Source organism: Lutra lutra, chromosome 2 (assembly GCF_902655055.1).
Source record: "Lutra lutra chromosome 2, mLutLut1.2, whole genome shotgun sequence".
NCBI classification, from domain to species: Eukaryota; Metazoa; Chordata; class Mammalia; order Carnivora; family Mustelidae; genus Lutra; species Lutra lutra.
In genome coordinates, this window is record NC_062279.1 from 103,852,014 (window position 1) to 103,864,632 (window position 12,619).

The following is a 12,619-nucleotide window of genomic DNA, read 5'->3' on the forward strand; positions in this document are numbered from 1 at the left end:
TTTTGTTTTTTTTTTTTTTTAAAGATTTTATTTATTTGACAGAGAGAGAGAGATCACAAGTAGGCAGAGAGGCAGGCAGAGAGAGAGGGGAGGAAGCAGGCTCCCTGTGGAGCAGAGAGCCTGATGCGGGGCTCGATCCCAGGACCCTGAGATGATGACCTGAGCTGAAGGCAGAGGCTTTAACCCACTGAGCCACCCAGGTGCCCCCTGACGACCTCAGTTTTATGGAAGTATTGAATGAGCTCAGACAGGAGGGGTGAGTCAGAGGGATTCAGAGAAGGGAAGAAGGGTCTGGGAGTTGAAAAGTTTCTGGATGGGTTAACAGTTTCTTCCAAGGTGTGAAGATGATGTGTGATACATTCTGGGAAATATAAGTAGTTGACAGTGACTGAGGGAGCTGCGGAGTTTGTGAGAGAATTGTGCCCTTGCTGATCCCACATGCCCCTATAATGGGAAAGACTTCTCTGTCAGACACTGTGAGGCTGCCAGCCTCTGTTCTTCCCCACCAGTATCCTCTGTTCTTCCCCAGCAGTATCCTCTGTTCACCACGTCCTTACGAGCACGACATATTAAATGATTAAACAAACTTACTAATGTTGAAATGTTCTGTTTGTAAGCTGAGAGAATAGAAGCCAATTACAAACACAGCTTTTGTGACTTGCTCCAGACCCCATTAGGCCAAGAAGTATCACTTCCAAGCATCTCTCACAACTACCATTTCATCTAGAAGGTCTCTTAAGTTCTGAATTCTGCAGTTAGGGTCTTTCCAGAATTTTTGCAAGTATGAACTGGCCTACAACTGTTGTTTTTAAAAGAATAATAAGGATACACTATGCTCATGGTAAATTAAAACATTACTGACAAGTATAAAGAGACAAGTACAAGACACCACAACTGCAAACTTTTAGATCTTCATTCACTAAAGTTTTTCACTCTTGAGGGTTTCTATACCAATTTAAGCATGCTTCTGTACCTATGTGTGTGCCTCATTTTTTTAATAGTTGCAACAGTGTCAGGGTGCCTGGGTGGCTCAGTTGGTTGAGTGTCTGACTCTTGGTTTTGGCTCAGGTCCTGATGGTGGGACTGTGCCCTGCACCAGGCTCCATGCTCAGCAGGGAGTCTTCTTGAGATTCTCTCCCCCTGCAACCCTCTCAAATAAATAAACAAGTCTTTTAAATAAATAGTTGCAATAGTATCTCATGTTTGGAAGTCCTATAATTTCTCGATCAATTAATGGACTTCAAGTGAATTTTCAGGCCTTTCATTACAAAGAACGCTGAAATGAGCACAGTTCAAAAGAAATAATAATCTAACAAAAACTCAAAAATATGTTAAGAGTTCCTTTTGGAGTTTTGTTGGAAGGGAATGAGGAAGCATTTTTTATTCTCCAAATGAACGTGAAAACAACTTCCCTGGGACACTGTTTCCTTTGCCGATGGTCTGGATGGATACAGCCTCCTGATATTGATTTGGCAGATGACCCCCTCACTCCTTTGTCAATGATGTGAGTGACTTACAATATATTGAGCCCTGTTTTGTAGTATTTGCTGACTTCTATCTTATAGTTACTTCTACCATGGTTGATGTTAACCTATCAACATGATGTCAATGAACATGCAATTGGGAAGTGCTAGCCAGTGGCACACCATTATATATTAGTTCTATAATTTTAGGAGCATAGATAAGGGGAAAATGCAGTAAAATAATTAGGAAGTGATCAATTTTGAGTATCTATTGGTCTTGTTTTTAATGCAAATTATTTAATTGAAGTTGAAATTAAAATTGCAAATTGAATTTAATTTTTAAAAATTTCTGTGTTTAACTCAAAATTTAACTATTGGCTTTTGGTGCCAGCACAGCAAATACAGAAATATTTTATATCTATTTCCAAAAGCTTTCCAAACTACAATTTTTAAGATATGATATACTCTTTTTTTTAAAGATTTTATTTATTTATTTGACAGAGATCACAAATAGACAGAGAGGCAGGCAGAGAGAGAGAGGGGGAAGCAGAGCTCCCCACTGAGCAGAGAGCCCGACAAGGGGCTTAATCCCAGGACCCTGAGATCACGACCTGAGCTGAAGGCAGAGGCCCAACCCACTGAGCCACCCAGGTGCCCCAAAATATGACATATTCTTGAAGAAAACAGTAAGTGTTTAGCACTTACCTAGAAGACGAGGCAGTGGAGGCAATGTAGGTAACTTAATGAGCCCCAAAAGTTTACCTCCAATGATGGCACAATAGAATAGGATTATAATTCCAAATAGGTTTCCTCCAGGAAGACATTCACTGCCAGTAATTGACCAAACTACAGCCCAGAGAAGAACAACCATGGTAACTGAAATAAACCAGGAAAACTAGTTTCAACCAGTAACTTGTCATATGCAGGTTTTAGTATAATGTAAAAATTTTAAAAATGTTGAATATACATACATACATTTATAACCGTATGTAAATTTTAAAGAACATTAGTAATATGAACAACTGGGTAATTCTCAACTATCTTAAAAAATAAGCAATTACCAGTGCCTTTGGATCCACCTACGGCCCCTCCTGATCCTATCCCCAATCTCCTTCCACAGTGCCAGAAGAAACTTTTTTTTTTTAACCATTCCCCTATTTTTCTTTATAATTTACCAAAAATAGTCACAGTTAATAAAAAAAAGTAACATTGGCTATCTTTACAATCTTCATAGGAACAGGAAAATGCTTGAACAATCACATTCAAGTATTTTTAGTTCTGTCTTGAATTAAACACTGTTAATTGTTTCTTTTCTATAGTCAATGTTTGTTTGGAATTACCCACATACTCATCTATTTTCTATTTTGATCATTATTCGTTATGCTAACTCAACCCTTTTATCTGGAACAATTATTTTGTTGCCTGAAGAATTTCCTTTAATAGAGGCATTTCTATTAGGATATGAAATGTTTCCTTGTTTGAAAAGTTTGTGTTGTACTAAATTGTATGCTGAACACACAAAGACTCCTCAGAAAACAGTTGTGCAGACCACTCAAAACTCAGAATTTGTGACCAAAATACTGACAAAAAACGTAAGAATCCTAATAAAAGTACCAGTGCAGTTAAATCTCCACTGACATTTGTATCACATGGTCTCTTTTTTGCAGACTTAATCCCTGGAGTCACACAACTTCAACATGTAGAATCCTCAAAGCATTTGTTTTCAATAGAAAGCAGTTCCATCTAGATCTGATCCAGATTATAGTTTTTTCCATCAATCAAATATTTGTTGTTGTTTTAACTGAGGAAAAAGTTTTGGCAGCTACTTTAACCGTACTGTCGGCTTCTACATCCACATGTGGTTTCATTAGACAGTTTAATGGTGTAGAAGTTGAAAAGTCTTTGAAGCCCCTAAGCCAGTAACTAACAGCCTGAAGGAGTTAAGCTTTTTTAAAAGTCCTCATTTTAGGGAAGCCTGGTTGGCTCAGTTGGTTAAGTGGCTGCCTTTGGCTTGGGTCATGACCCCCGGGTCCTGGGATCGAGTCCCACATTGGGCTCCTTGCTCAGTGGGGAACCTGCTTCTCTCACTTCCTGCAGTTCTCCCTGCTTGTTCTCTCTCTCTCTCTCTCTGTCAAATAAATAAGTAAGATCCTTAAAATGAAAAGTCCTCATTTTAGTAAGACTTTATCTTTAATTGTAAGAAACCATACACCTGATCTTTTTCGTCTGTTTCTGCTTTTCAATGTGTTTTGCATTCATGTGCTATTGCTTGATGATGCAAAATGTAAGCATGACAGGAAAAAATATGTAATAATGCAAAATTTCGTATTATACTGACACAATTCCTTATTTATCATCGTATATGAACTAATTCATGGTACAGAAACACTGTATCAGAGTACACTATATTTCTCATGAAGATCTGTTGGCAGTAAATTCTTGGTTTTATTTATTTGAATTACCTTTATTCTCATTCTTGAAAGATAGTTTTCTAGGGTATACACTTCTAGGCTGAGAGTTACTTTCTCCCACTTCCTTGAAAATACTATTCCTTGGTTTTCTGGCTTTCATTATTGTTTTTAAGTCTCTTTTAGGGAAATCTTTTTCTTTGGCTGTTTTAAAGATCTTTATTTTTTTTCTCTGGTTTTCTGCAATTTCAGTGTGATACGTTCAGTACTTATGTTTAATTTCAGTACAGCTTCCTTTTAGTTTGCTTGGAATTTATGTTTTCCATCAATTCTGGAACATTCATCTTTATTTCTTTAAATATTTCCTCTTTGCTGGAACAATGATGAAATAATTAAATAGTCACAGTCCTTTTTCCATTTGCCTAACCCTAGTTTTCATGCTGTCCATATTTTTGTGTGTGTACTGCTTTGTAATATCTTCAGATCTATTTGCTAGATTATCGATCTTCTTTTCACTTACTCTGCTGCCTGATCTACTGGGTTTTGAATTTCAATTACTGTACCATGTCTTTCATTTCTAGAAGTTCAATTTGGTGCTTATTAAAATCAATTCATATTTATAAACAGTTACTTGTTTTATATTTCCTACCTCATTAACTTCTTCATAGATATTGAGAATATTTTATATTTTATTTCCTGATAATGCAAAATTTTGAAACCTATTTCCTTGTTTGTGTTGTGATTTCTGTTTTTGTTTGTTTGGTTTTGTTGTTTTGGCAACAGTGAGCTCTTCCCTGACACTTTGTCTTTGGGAATTGTTGGAGGTGAATGTGAGTTTTCCCAGATAGGATCTGAACTTGTTCCTACCATGTGCTTAGAATCTTAACAATCTGGGACTATTTTTAAAGATGGTGAACTTTTTTTTTTTTTTTTTTTAAAGATTTTATTTATTTGGGGCACCTGGGTGGCTCAGTGGGTTAAAGCCTCTGCCTTCAGCTCAGGTCATGATCCCAGGGTCCTGTCTCCCCCTCTCTCTCTACATGCCTCTCTGCCTACTTGTAATCTCTGTCAAATAAATAAATAAATAAATTTTTAAAAAGATTTTATTTATTTATCACAAGTAGGCAGAGAGGCAGGCAGAGAGAGGGGGAAGCAGGCTTCCTCTGAGCAGAGAGCCCGATGTGGGACTGAATCCCAGGACCTTGAGATCATGACCTGAGCTGAGGGCAGAGGGTTAACCCACTGAGCCACTCAGGCGCCCCTGGGACTAATTTTAAAATATATTTTCAGCTTGAGTTTTTTCTGTGACTTTGAAATACAAATCAGTGTGAAGCTCCACATTTTTAGTGGAGATTCTTCCTTCCTCCAGGAACACTACAATTTAGACAGATAAGGTTTAGTGGCTGGCTGCCTCTTCATGACAGGTTTACCTCAAATTCACCATCACATTGGGTTCCAGCTTCCCGGTGTGGGTGAAGGGAGAATGATGTCTCCTATGAAACATCTCCCAACCTGGGCAGACTCAAGCATAGCCTCCTATACTCTCAAGGTTCTCAAAATGAATCTCAAGTTCGCTGTTGTTTTGCAGAAGCCTCCAGAGTGAAAACGAATGTGAGTGCTTATTTATCTCTCCTAGGCATACTGTTTTTGGTGTCTGACAAGTTCCTGTTTTCTTGACAGATGACAGGTACTTTAAAAGGTATTTTAAAAGACTTAAAATATTATTTTCAGATGTTTTCATTGACATAAGTGATAGGATTGTTCATTGAGTGTCATCTACCATATTGCTGCAGATCAAATCCAATGTCCCATTTTTTAACCCTCACAGAATTATTACAGATTTTGTAGACTATGATGCTATTACAATGAAATAACTAAAGAATCCTCTGTATTTTCCATTTGGGTATAGGAGTTGAAATTTCTATGTAGTATGGGAGGTGCAATGGGAAAGGAGGAATTGCCAGCTATTAAACTTTATCTTATCACAGAATAAAACCTGTTTTGTACTAAATTCAGAAGGTGAATTATTTTTTTCCACTTCAAGACCGCTTTTCTTTTAAACCTCTAACATTTCTTTCCTTTCTCATATGTAAAATGCAGTTCTAAATACATAATAAGTGTACATTTACAAGATTTCTCTAAATCACATTTAATTCAGTTAGTAATTTACTTCTCATTTGTGATTTTGGAAAATCATATTTTCACATGTAAGATCTACTTCTTAAGAAAAATACTTAAGTACACTGAAAGGACATGGGAAGGAGTACAAGGGTAAAAAGAGCAGACTTGTAAGCCTCAGGAACAGAGGCACAGGAAAACAAGTAAAGAGGTGTTTTTATATCACAAGTTCCCACTTCTCAGGCCACTTTCTGGACAATGATCATAGAATTTAAAGAAATGAGTCTCCAAATCACTTCATTCATTATACTCTTTCCTTAATGCAATCCTTATCTGTTTTTACTATAAATATTTAAACTAGAAATCTGCCATAATTTGAATGGTGAAAGTTTAAAAAATAATAAAAAGGACAGAATAGGTATTAAATTAACTGTTGCCTTATCAACTGAGGTATATTTTGGAACTTACCTAATTTCATTAAAACCACATGTGGAGGCTAGAATATAACACATTATACTTGGCTTCCATTGTTCCAGCTGAGAAGGGTAAAATGTCTTTCAGAGCCCACAAATGAAGTATAACAATAAAGAAATGAGTCTGATTTTTTAGTAAACACAACTTTTAGATCAAACGTGTTATGTTCTTCAACATAATTATTTGGGAAGCCATATATATGCTCCAGTGGTGCTGTCATTCCTCAATATAATTTTTGAAATTGTCTTTAAATTTGCCTTTATAGACAATTTTCAAACACCTTCTCCTTTTTCCTGCTATACTACATATCCTTCAATGTACAAAGTTAATACACACACACACATACACATACACACAACTTTCTTTTTTGAACAAAAAATAGCATTACTGAATCTGAACATCCATCTTTTATCAAAATAATGTTTGGCTGCCTCAAAAAACCAAATCCATTCCTAAAGATAATATTTGAAATAGTGCTGAGATAAACTCCCAAAGAAAAAGCCCCCAGATATTTTAGGTAATTGTAGTTATACTGGAATAAGTTGAATTGGAAACTAGGATCCTTACTTATAGAATGATGGATTCATTTGAAAGGATACATTGAGCTGTGTTTGTTCAGACATTAGTTCCATTATTTAATAATAATTAAAACCAATATTTATTTAGTGTTTTTCTGATTACAAGTGATTTCTCAATCATTTTTCTTTCTGGAGTCCTAATGTAATCTTGTGAAATTACTCAGATACAAGAAAGGAAAATGTCATTGATCTCTGCTCTTTTCCTCTCCCTGCTTGCTACAATGATAGTGGCAACAGCACTGTGGGAAACCTTATGTTGAAGATGGTGGACCCATAAATAAGCATGGGACCCTCAGTGACTTGTGGAGCAGAGCCAAATACCAAGTAAATTGTTCACCCAGTAGTTTTTATGTGTGAAAGAAGTAAACTTCTTTCTATCCTTTAAACCATATTATTTTGGAATCTCTCATTATAACAATTTTATCTTTTACCCTCTCTTTCTGAATTATTTTTTACCATTTACATACCATTTGTTATTCCTCTATCCAGAAAACCATGTGGGGGACAAGAAAATGTTTGTCTTAGTCTTTGCAAATTATTTGATTCAGTTGGTATTTTTTGTAGCTTTTTTTCATGGCTATTCAGGAGGTTACTTCCTTCTGTTGGTTCTTTGGCGTCTGTTGCTTTGGAGTTCGTAACTGTTTCCTCCTGTTATTAAAGCAATTTAAGAAACCTTAAATACAGAAAACAATATATTTGCTGTACATTTTTATAGTTAGAGCCATCACATCACAGATCAAATTTCCATTGCGAGAATCAAGGCTAACACTTTATAGTGGAAATGCACAACTATATTAATAGCTAATGAGCAAATGCTTGGAATCAAAACTATGTTTAGGAGTATTTAACATTGAGTCCCTATTGGTAACATTATAAATGCTTGAGCCACATAGTACTCCATTTTGTTTTGTAGTACTGGGTTTAAAATTAGCCTGTTTAAGGTTTTATTCAAGGCAATAGTTGGTAAATATATCAAAGTGGTCCAGAAAAAGAGAACTATTTGTGGTGAAAACAAATTCAAATTCATTCATCTACTTGAATTTAAGCAATAAAAAGAGAGAGGGGAGAAACCAGAACCATTCCAGGGGTTAGGTTGGGAACACAAAGCATTTCACAGGCTCTCTATTTTTCCAGCCTTATGTGGGTCTAGATACTAATGACTACCAGGAAAACTTGTAGTCACATCTACAGTACAAGTTTGGGTATTAAGAATGGGGAGAATTGTTAACTGAGTAATGGAGAATGAAGAGAACACAAATGTATCATAGATTTGGAAACAGATAGTCCCTTCCTTAAGGAAATGGTTAGAATGTTCTACATTTGATCATAGGTTTACCTGTATTTCTTGATATGCAGAAGCTGTGTGATCCATTCCTGAGGATGGTTCCAAATCTTCATGTTCAATGACTTTATCTTCATCCCCCATGACTTACAATTAGAAGCAAGATGATACAGGGAAGAGGAATAGGATCTGTTTTAAAGGAGAAATAGTATAGATATAGAATAAGGTGGAGATTTACATGAATGGATTTAGCAGCACTTTGAGCAATTTAAATGAGTGACTTGCACTTATTTTTTCCCTTAGAACTCTCAATGTCTAAAATACTTTAAATTGGACTATTCTTTTTTTTTTTTTAAGATTTTATTTATTTATTTGACAGAGAGAAATCACAAGTAGGCAGAGAGGCAGGCAGAGAGAGAGGAGGAAGCAGGCTCCCTGCCGAGCAGAAAGCCCGATGCGGGGCTCGAACCCAGGACCTGGGATCATGACCTGAGCCAAAGGCAGTGGCTTAACCCACTGAGCCACCCAGGCGCCCCTAAATTGGACTATTCTTAACTTTCAAAAAAATTTTCTTTTTAAAAATTTATTTATTTATTTATCTTTCAGAGAGAGGGAGAGAGAGAGAGAGAGCAAGCAAGTGAAGGCACAAGCTGGGGGAGCAGCAGGCAGAGGGAGAAGCAGGCTACTTACTGGAGGCAGGACTCTCCCAGGACCCTGGGATGGTGATCTGAGCTGAAGGCAGGTGTTAACAGACTGAGCCACCCAGGAATCCCTATTCTTAACTTTCAATTGCTAATCTTTCCTTTGATTGCAATATATTATACTAATTCTTATTTACCTTTACCTCTCTTGATAAAGGCCTTATTAATATTTTTATATGGTTTCCCTCCCACCTTGTTTTTTGAGTTATTCTTTCAATATGCCAAGCAATATTATTGTTAAATTATTCTCTTCAATGGGCCAAATTGACGAAACAGGAAAGCTCCAAGCAATTTTTCAATGTTGAAATGAGTCACAGAAGAGAAATCTATGGATTCCATCATTTTCAGAGAAACTAGAATCATTAATTCCTTCATGTTCATATTTCTAAATTAAAGTGAAAATAATACAGCATTGACTGAAGGGCCACAATGTCTTAGATGCCTTGTCCCTTGATAGTCATTGTGGGTAATTTGGAGATTACCAAAACATATTTTTGTTCTCTGTAGGTTGACAATATACCAGGAAAAATAAACTTACATGAAGTAACCAAAAAAAACCCTGTACAACAGACTTATAGTTGACTCCATAGACAACTACCTCAATCTCTTTGCCCTTGGCTTCCCATGCTATAGGCTGAAAAGTCAAAAACTCCAATTCCTATTCATTTTGGCAACTCCGGGTGGTCAAGTGTCACAGTTCTGTGTGATGAGATATAATTGAGAGTCCCTGGGTAGGGCTTTCATTCCCAGACAATAAGGCAAGTTTTCTTGAGGATCATACTGTTTACTCTTTGTCCTTTAACATTTCTCTTTTTCCTCCCTAGAATGTAGATATATCATCTGGAAGGCCAGTGGTCATCTCTGAACCATGAGAATTAAAAGCCCTACACTAAGGGTGACAATTAAGATAGGAGGAGCTGGTTCCTTGATGATATCCTTGAATTGCTCCATCAATCTAGGATGCCAAACTTTGACGCAATTGTTGAAACCACTGTTAGTCAAGTGTTCTTTTTACTAGTAATCAACCTTACTCCAAATGCAACATGTTTGAAGATATTTTAATGGAGGTATGAACTATAAACCCTGGTAGAAGCAAAGAAAATTATGTGGGAGAAGAGATAATTGAATTCAACACATACCTAATATGCATACCTAATATGTCCTACACACTACACTATGCCATAAAGATTAATTAAAAATTAATTAATTAAAGTATTAATTTAATTAATAATTAAAGATTAACCCAAAAAGGATTAATTAGACAGGACCCCTGCCTCAAGGAATCATTTTCTATTAACAAATTGCCAAGATGTTTGCAAAGAATATTATATCATTTCCATCACTACCACCATCATTATCACCACCACCACTATTTTTCTTCCTTATAAAATACAATGTTGGCCAGCTTGGCATCTCAAAAAACCTTCAGTTTGGTTTTTATTATATATCATATATAATAAGTTCATGTATGTATAATTATATATATGTGTATAAATGCAGATATGATTTTTAAAATTTATAAACTCATTCTAAAATTTAGACTCATGATGAGAAGGAATGGCATTTTGACAGAAAAAATATTGGGTTCAGAGAACCCTTGTCTTAAAGGTATGGAGGTATGAAAGCCAGTGGGATGTAAGGGGAAACTCTGTTGCAGCATGTGCTGGGAGGCTGAGAGCAATGGGAAATGAGGCTGGAAGGTCAGGATATCATATCCCAAACCATGGCGCTTGGCCTTTACTCTATGTAGACAATGACCCCTCATATAGTAAGTGGTGATGTCTGCTGGGTCTGGAGTTGAAGAAAGGTGGGTCTGTAGTCTAGTTCCATCATATACCAAAGTTCTTAGCCTCCTTGTAACTAATTCCTTACCTATAAAATGGAGATAAGAGTGGTTCCAACCATGCATATGATAAACATTCAATAGTGTTGGTTATGAGCCACCCAAATCCTTTTCCCTAATTAATATAAATCTCTAAGATTCTTTTTGCTTTCCTTATTAAGCAGGACAGGGCCCCCCCCACCCCACCCCACCCCACCCCACCCCGTCTTACAGAATTTACTACTTAATCCCATTGATTTTCTTTGATGATGCCTTTTACCTCTTTCTTTCCTTTTTTTAAAAAAAATTTTTATTTCTTTTCAGCGTAACAGTATTCATTGTTTTTGCACCACACCCAGTGCTGCATGCAATCCGTGCCCTCTCTAATACCCACCACCTGGCTCCCCCAATCTCCTACTCCCTGCCCCTTCAAAACCCTCAGATTGTTTTTCAGAGTCCATAGTCTCTCATGGTTCATCTCCCCTTCCAATTTCCCTCAACTCCCTTCTCCTCTCCATCTCCCCTTATCCTCCATGTTATTTGTTATGCTCCACAAATAAGTGAAACCATATGATAATTGACTCTCTCTGCTTGACTTATTTCACTCAGCATAATCTCTTCCAGTCCCATCCATGTTGCTACAAAAGTTGGGTATTCATCCTTTCTGATGGAGGCATAATACTCCATAGTGTATATGGACCACATCTTCCTTATCCATTCGTCCGCTGAAGGGCATCTTGGTTCTTTCCACAGTTTGGCGACTGTGGCCATTGCTGCTATGAACATTGGGGTACAGATGGCCCTTCTCTTCACTACATCTGTATCTTTGGGGTAAATAACCAGTTGTGCAATTGCAGGGTCATAGGGAAGCTCTATTTTTAATTTCTTGAGGAATCTCCACACTGTTCTCCAAAGTGGCTGCACCAACTTGCATTCCCATAAACAGTGTAAGAGGATTTCCCTTCCTCCACATCCTCTCCAACACATGTTGTTTGCTGTCTTGCTAATTTTGGCCATTCTAACTGGTGTAAGGTGGTATCTCAATGTGGTTTTAATTTGAATCTCCCTGATGGCTAGTGATGATGAACATTTTTTCATGTGTCTGATAGTACCTCTTTATTTCAAGGCCAGCTTCTTGATAAGGTGAATGTAACACTCATCATTGTCATTTCTTCATCTGTCTTGCTAGTAGAATTATACAAGAACTCCTGGGCAATGTCACTAGAATCAACTCCTTTGTTAAATTTCCAAAGTCAGCCAATTATGCCATTTATGTAGAATATTTTTAAATAGCTAACAAGTTCTAATAGACATAAACTATTGGCTAAATTGGAGCCTTGAGAATTTACTTTATTAGTTATTCTACTCTCTTTTAATGTAAATAACCCAAACTTGGCATGTTGCACAATATATGCTATTTGTGGGAATTTTGAGTCTTGACATTACAATAGTGTATCCCCAACCATGAAGACAATTTTGGCAAATAAATCAGAGAATATGCAAAAATGACCTTTTAAAGAGTCTAAAATATGTCATGAAATCCATTAAAAAGTAGAAAGTTTATACTCCTAACTTATGGAGAAGCTATCAAGTACTCACTGAGTCCACTAACTCTCAACTCAAATGACTTTGCTCATCTGGTTTTACAAACCCACAGAAGATAGGATTTATAAGTTAAAATGTAGGAAGAGGGGCACCTGCGTGGCTCAGTGGGTTAAAGCCTCTGCCTTCGGCTCAGGTCATGATCTCAGGGTCCTGGGATCGAGCCCCGCC

At 36.8% G+C, this 12,619-nt stretch overlaps 1 protein-coding gene across 1 annotated transcript in view; it reads right to left on the reverse strand.

The window, feature by feature from the left end:
* SLC9B2 (solute carrier family 9 member B2) overlaps positions 1-12,619 on the reverse strand; it is a 66,927-nt gene that overhangs the window by 46,564 nt on the left and 7,744 nt on the right. The window contains exons 2-4 of the mRNA XM_047718115.1: positions 8,378-8,512; positions 7,509-7,689; positions 2,169-2,339 (exon numbers count right to left, since the gene is read on the reverse strand). Of these exons, the coding sequence (XP_047574071.1) occupies positions 2,169-2,339; positions 7,509-7,689; positions 8,378-8,467 (442 nt within the window). The 5' untranslated portion in view covers positions 8,468-8,512. The remainder of the gene's footprint in view (positions 1-2,168; positions 2,340-7,508; positions 7,690-8,377; positions 8,513-12,619) is intronic.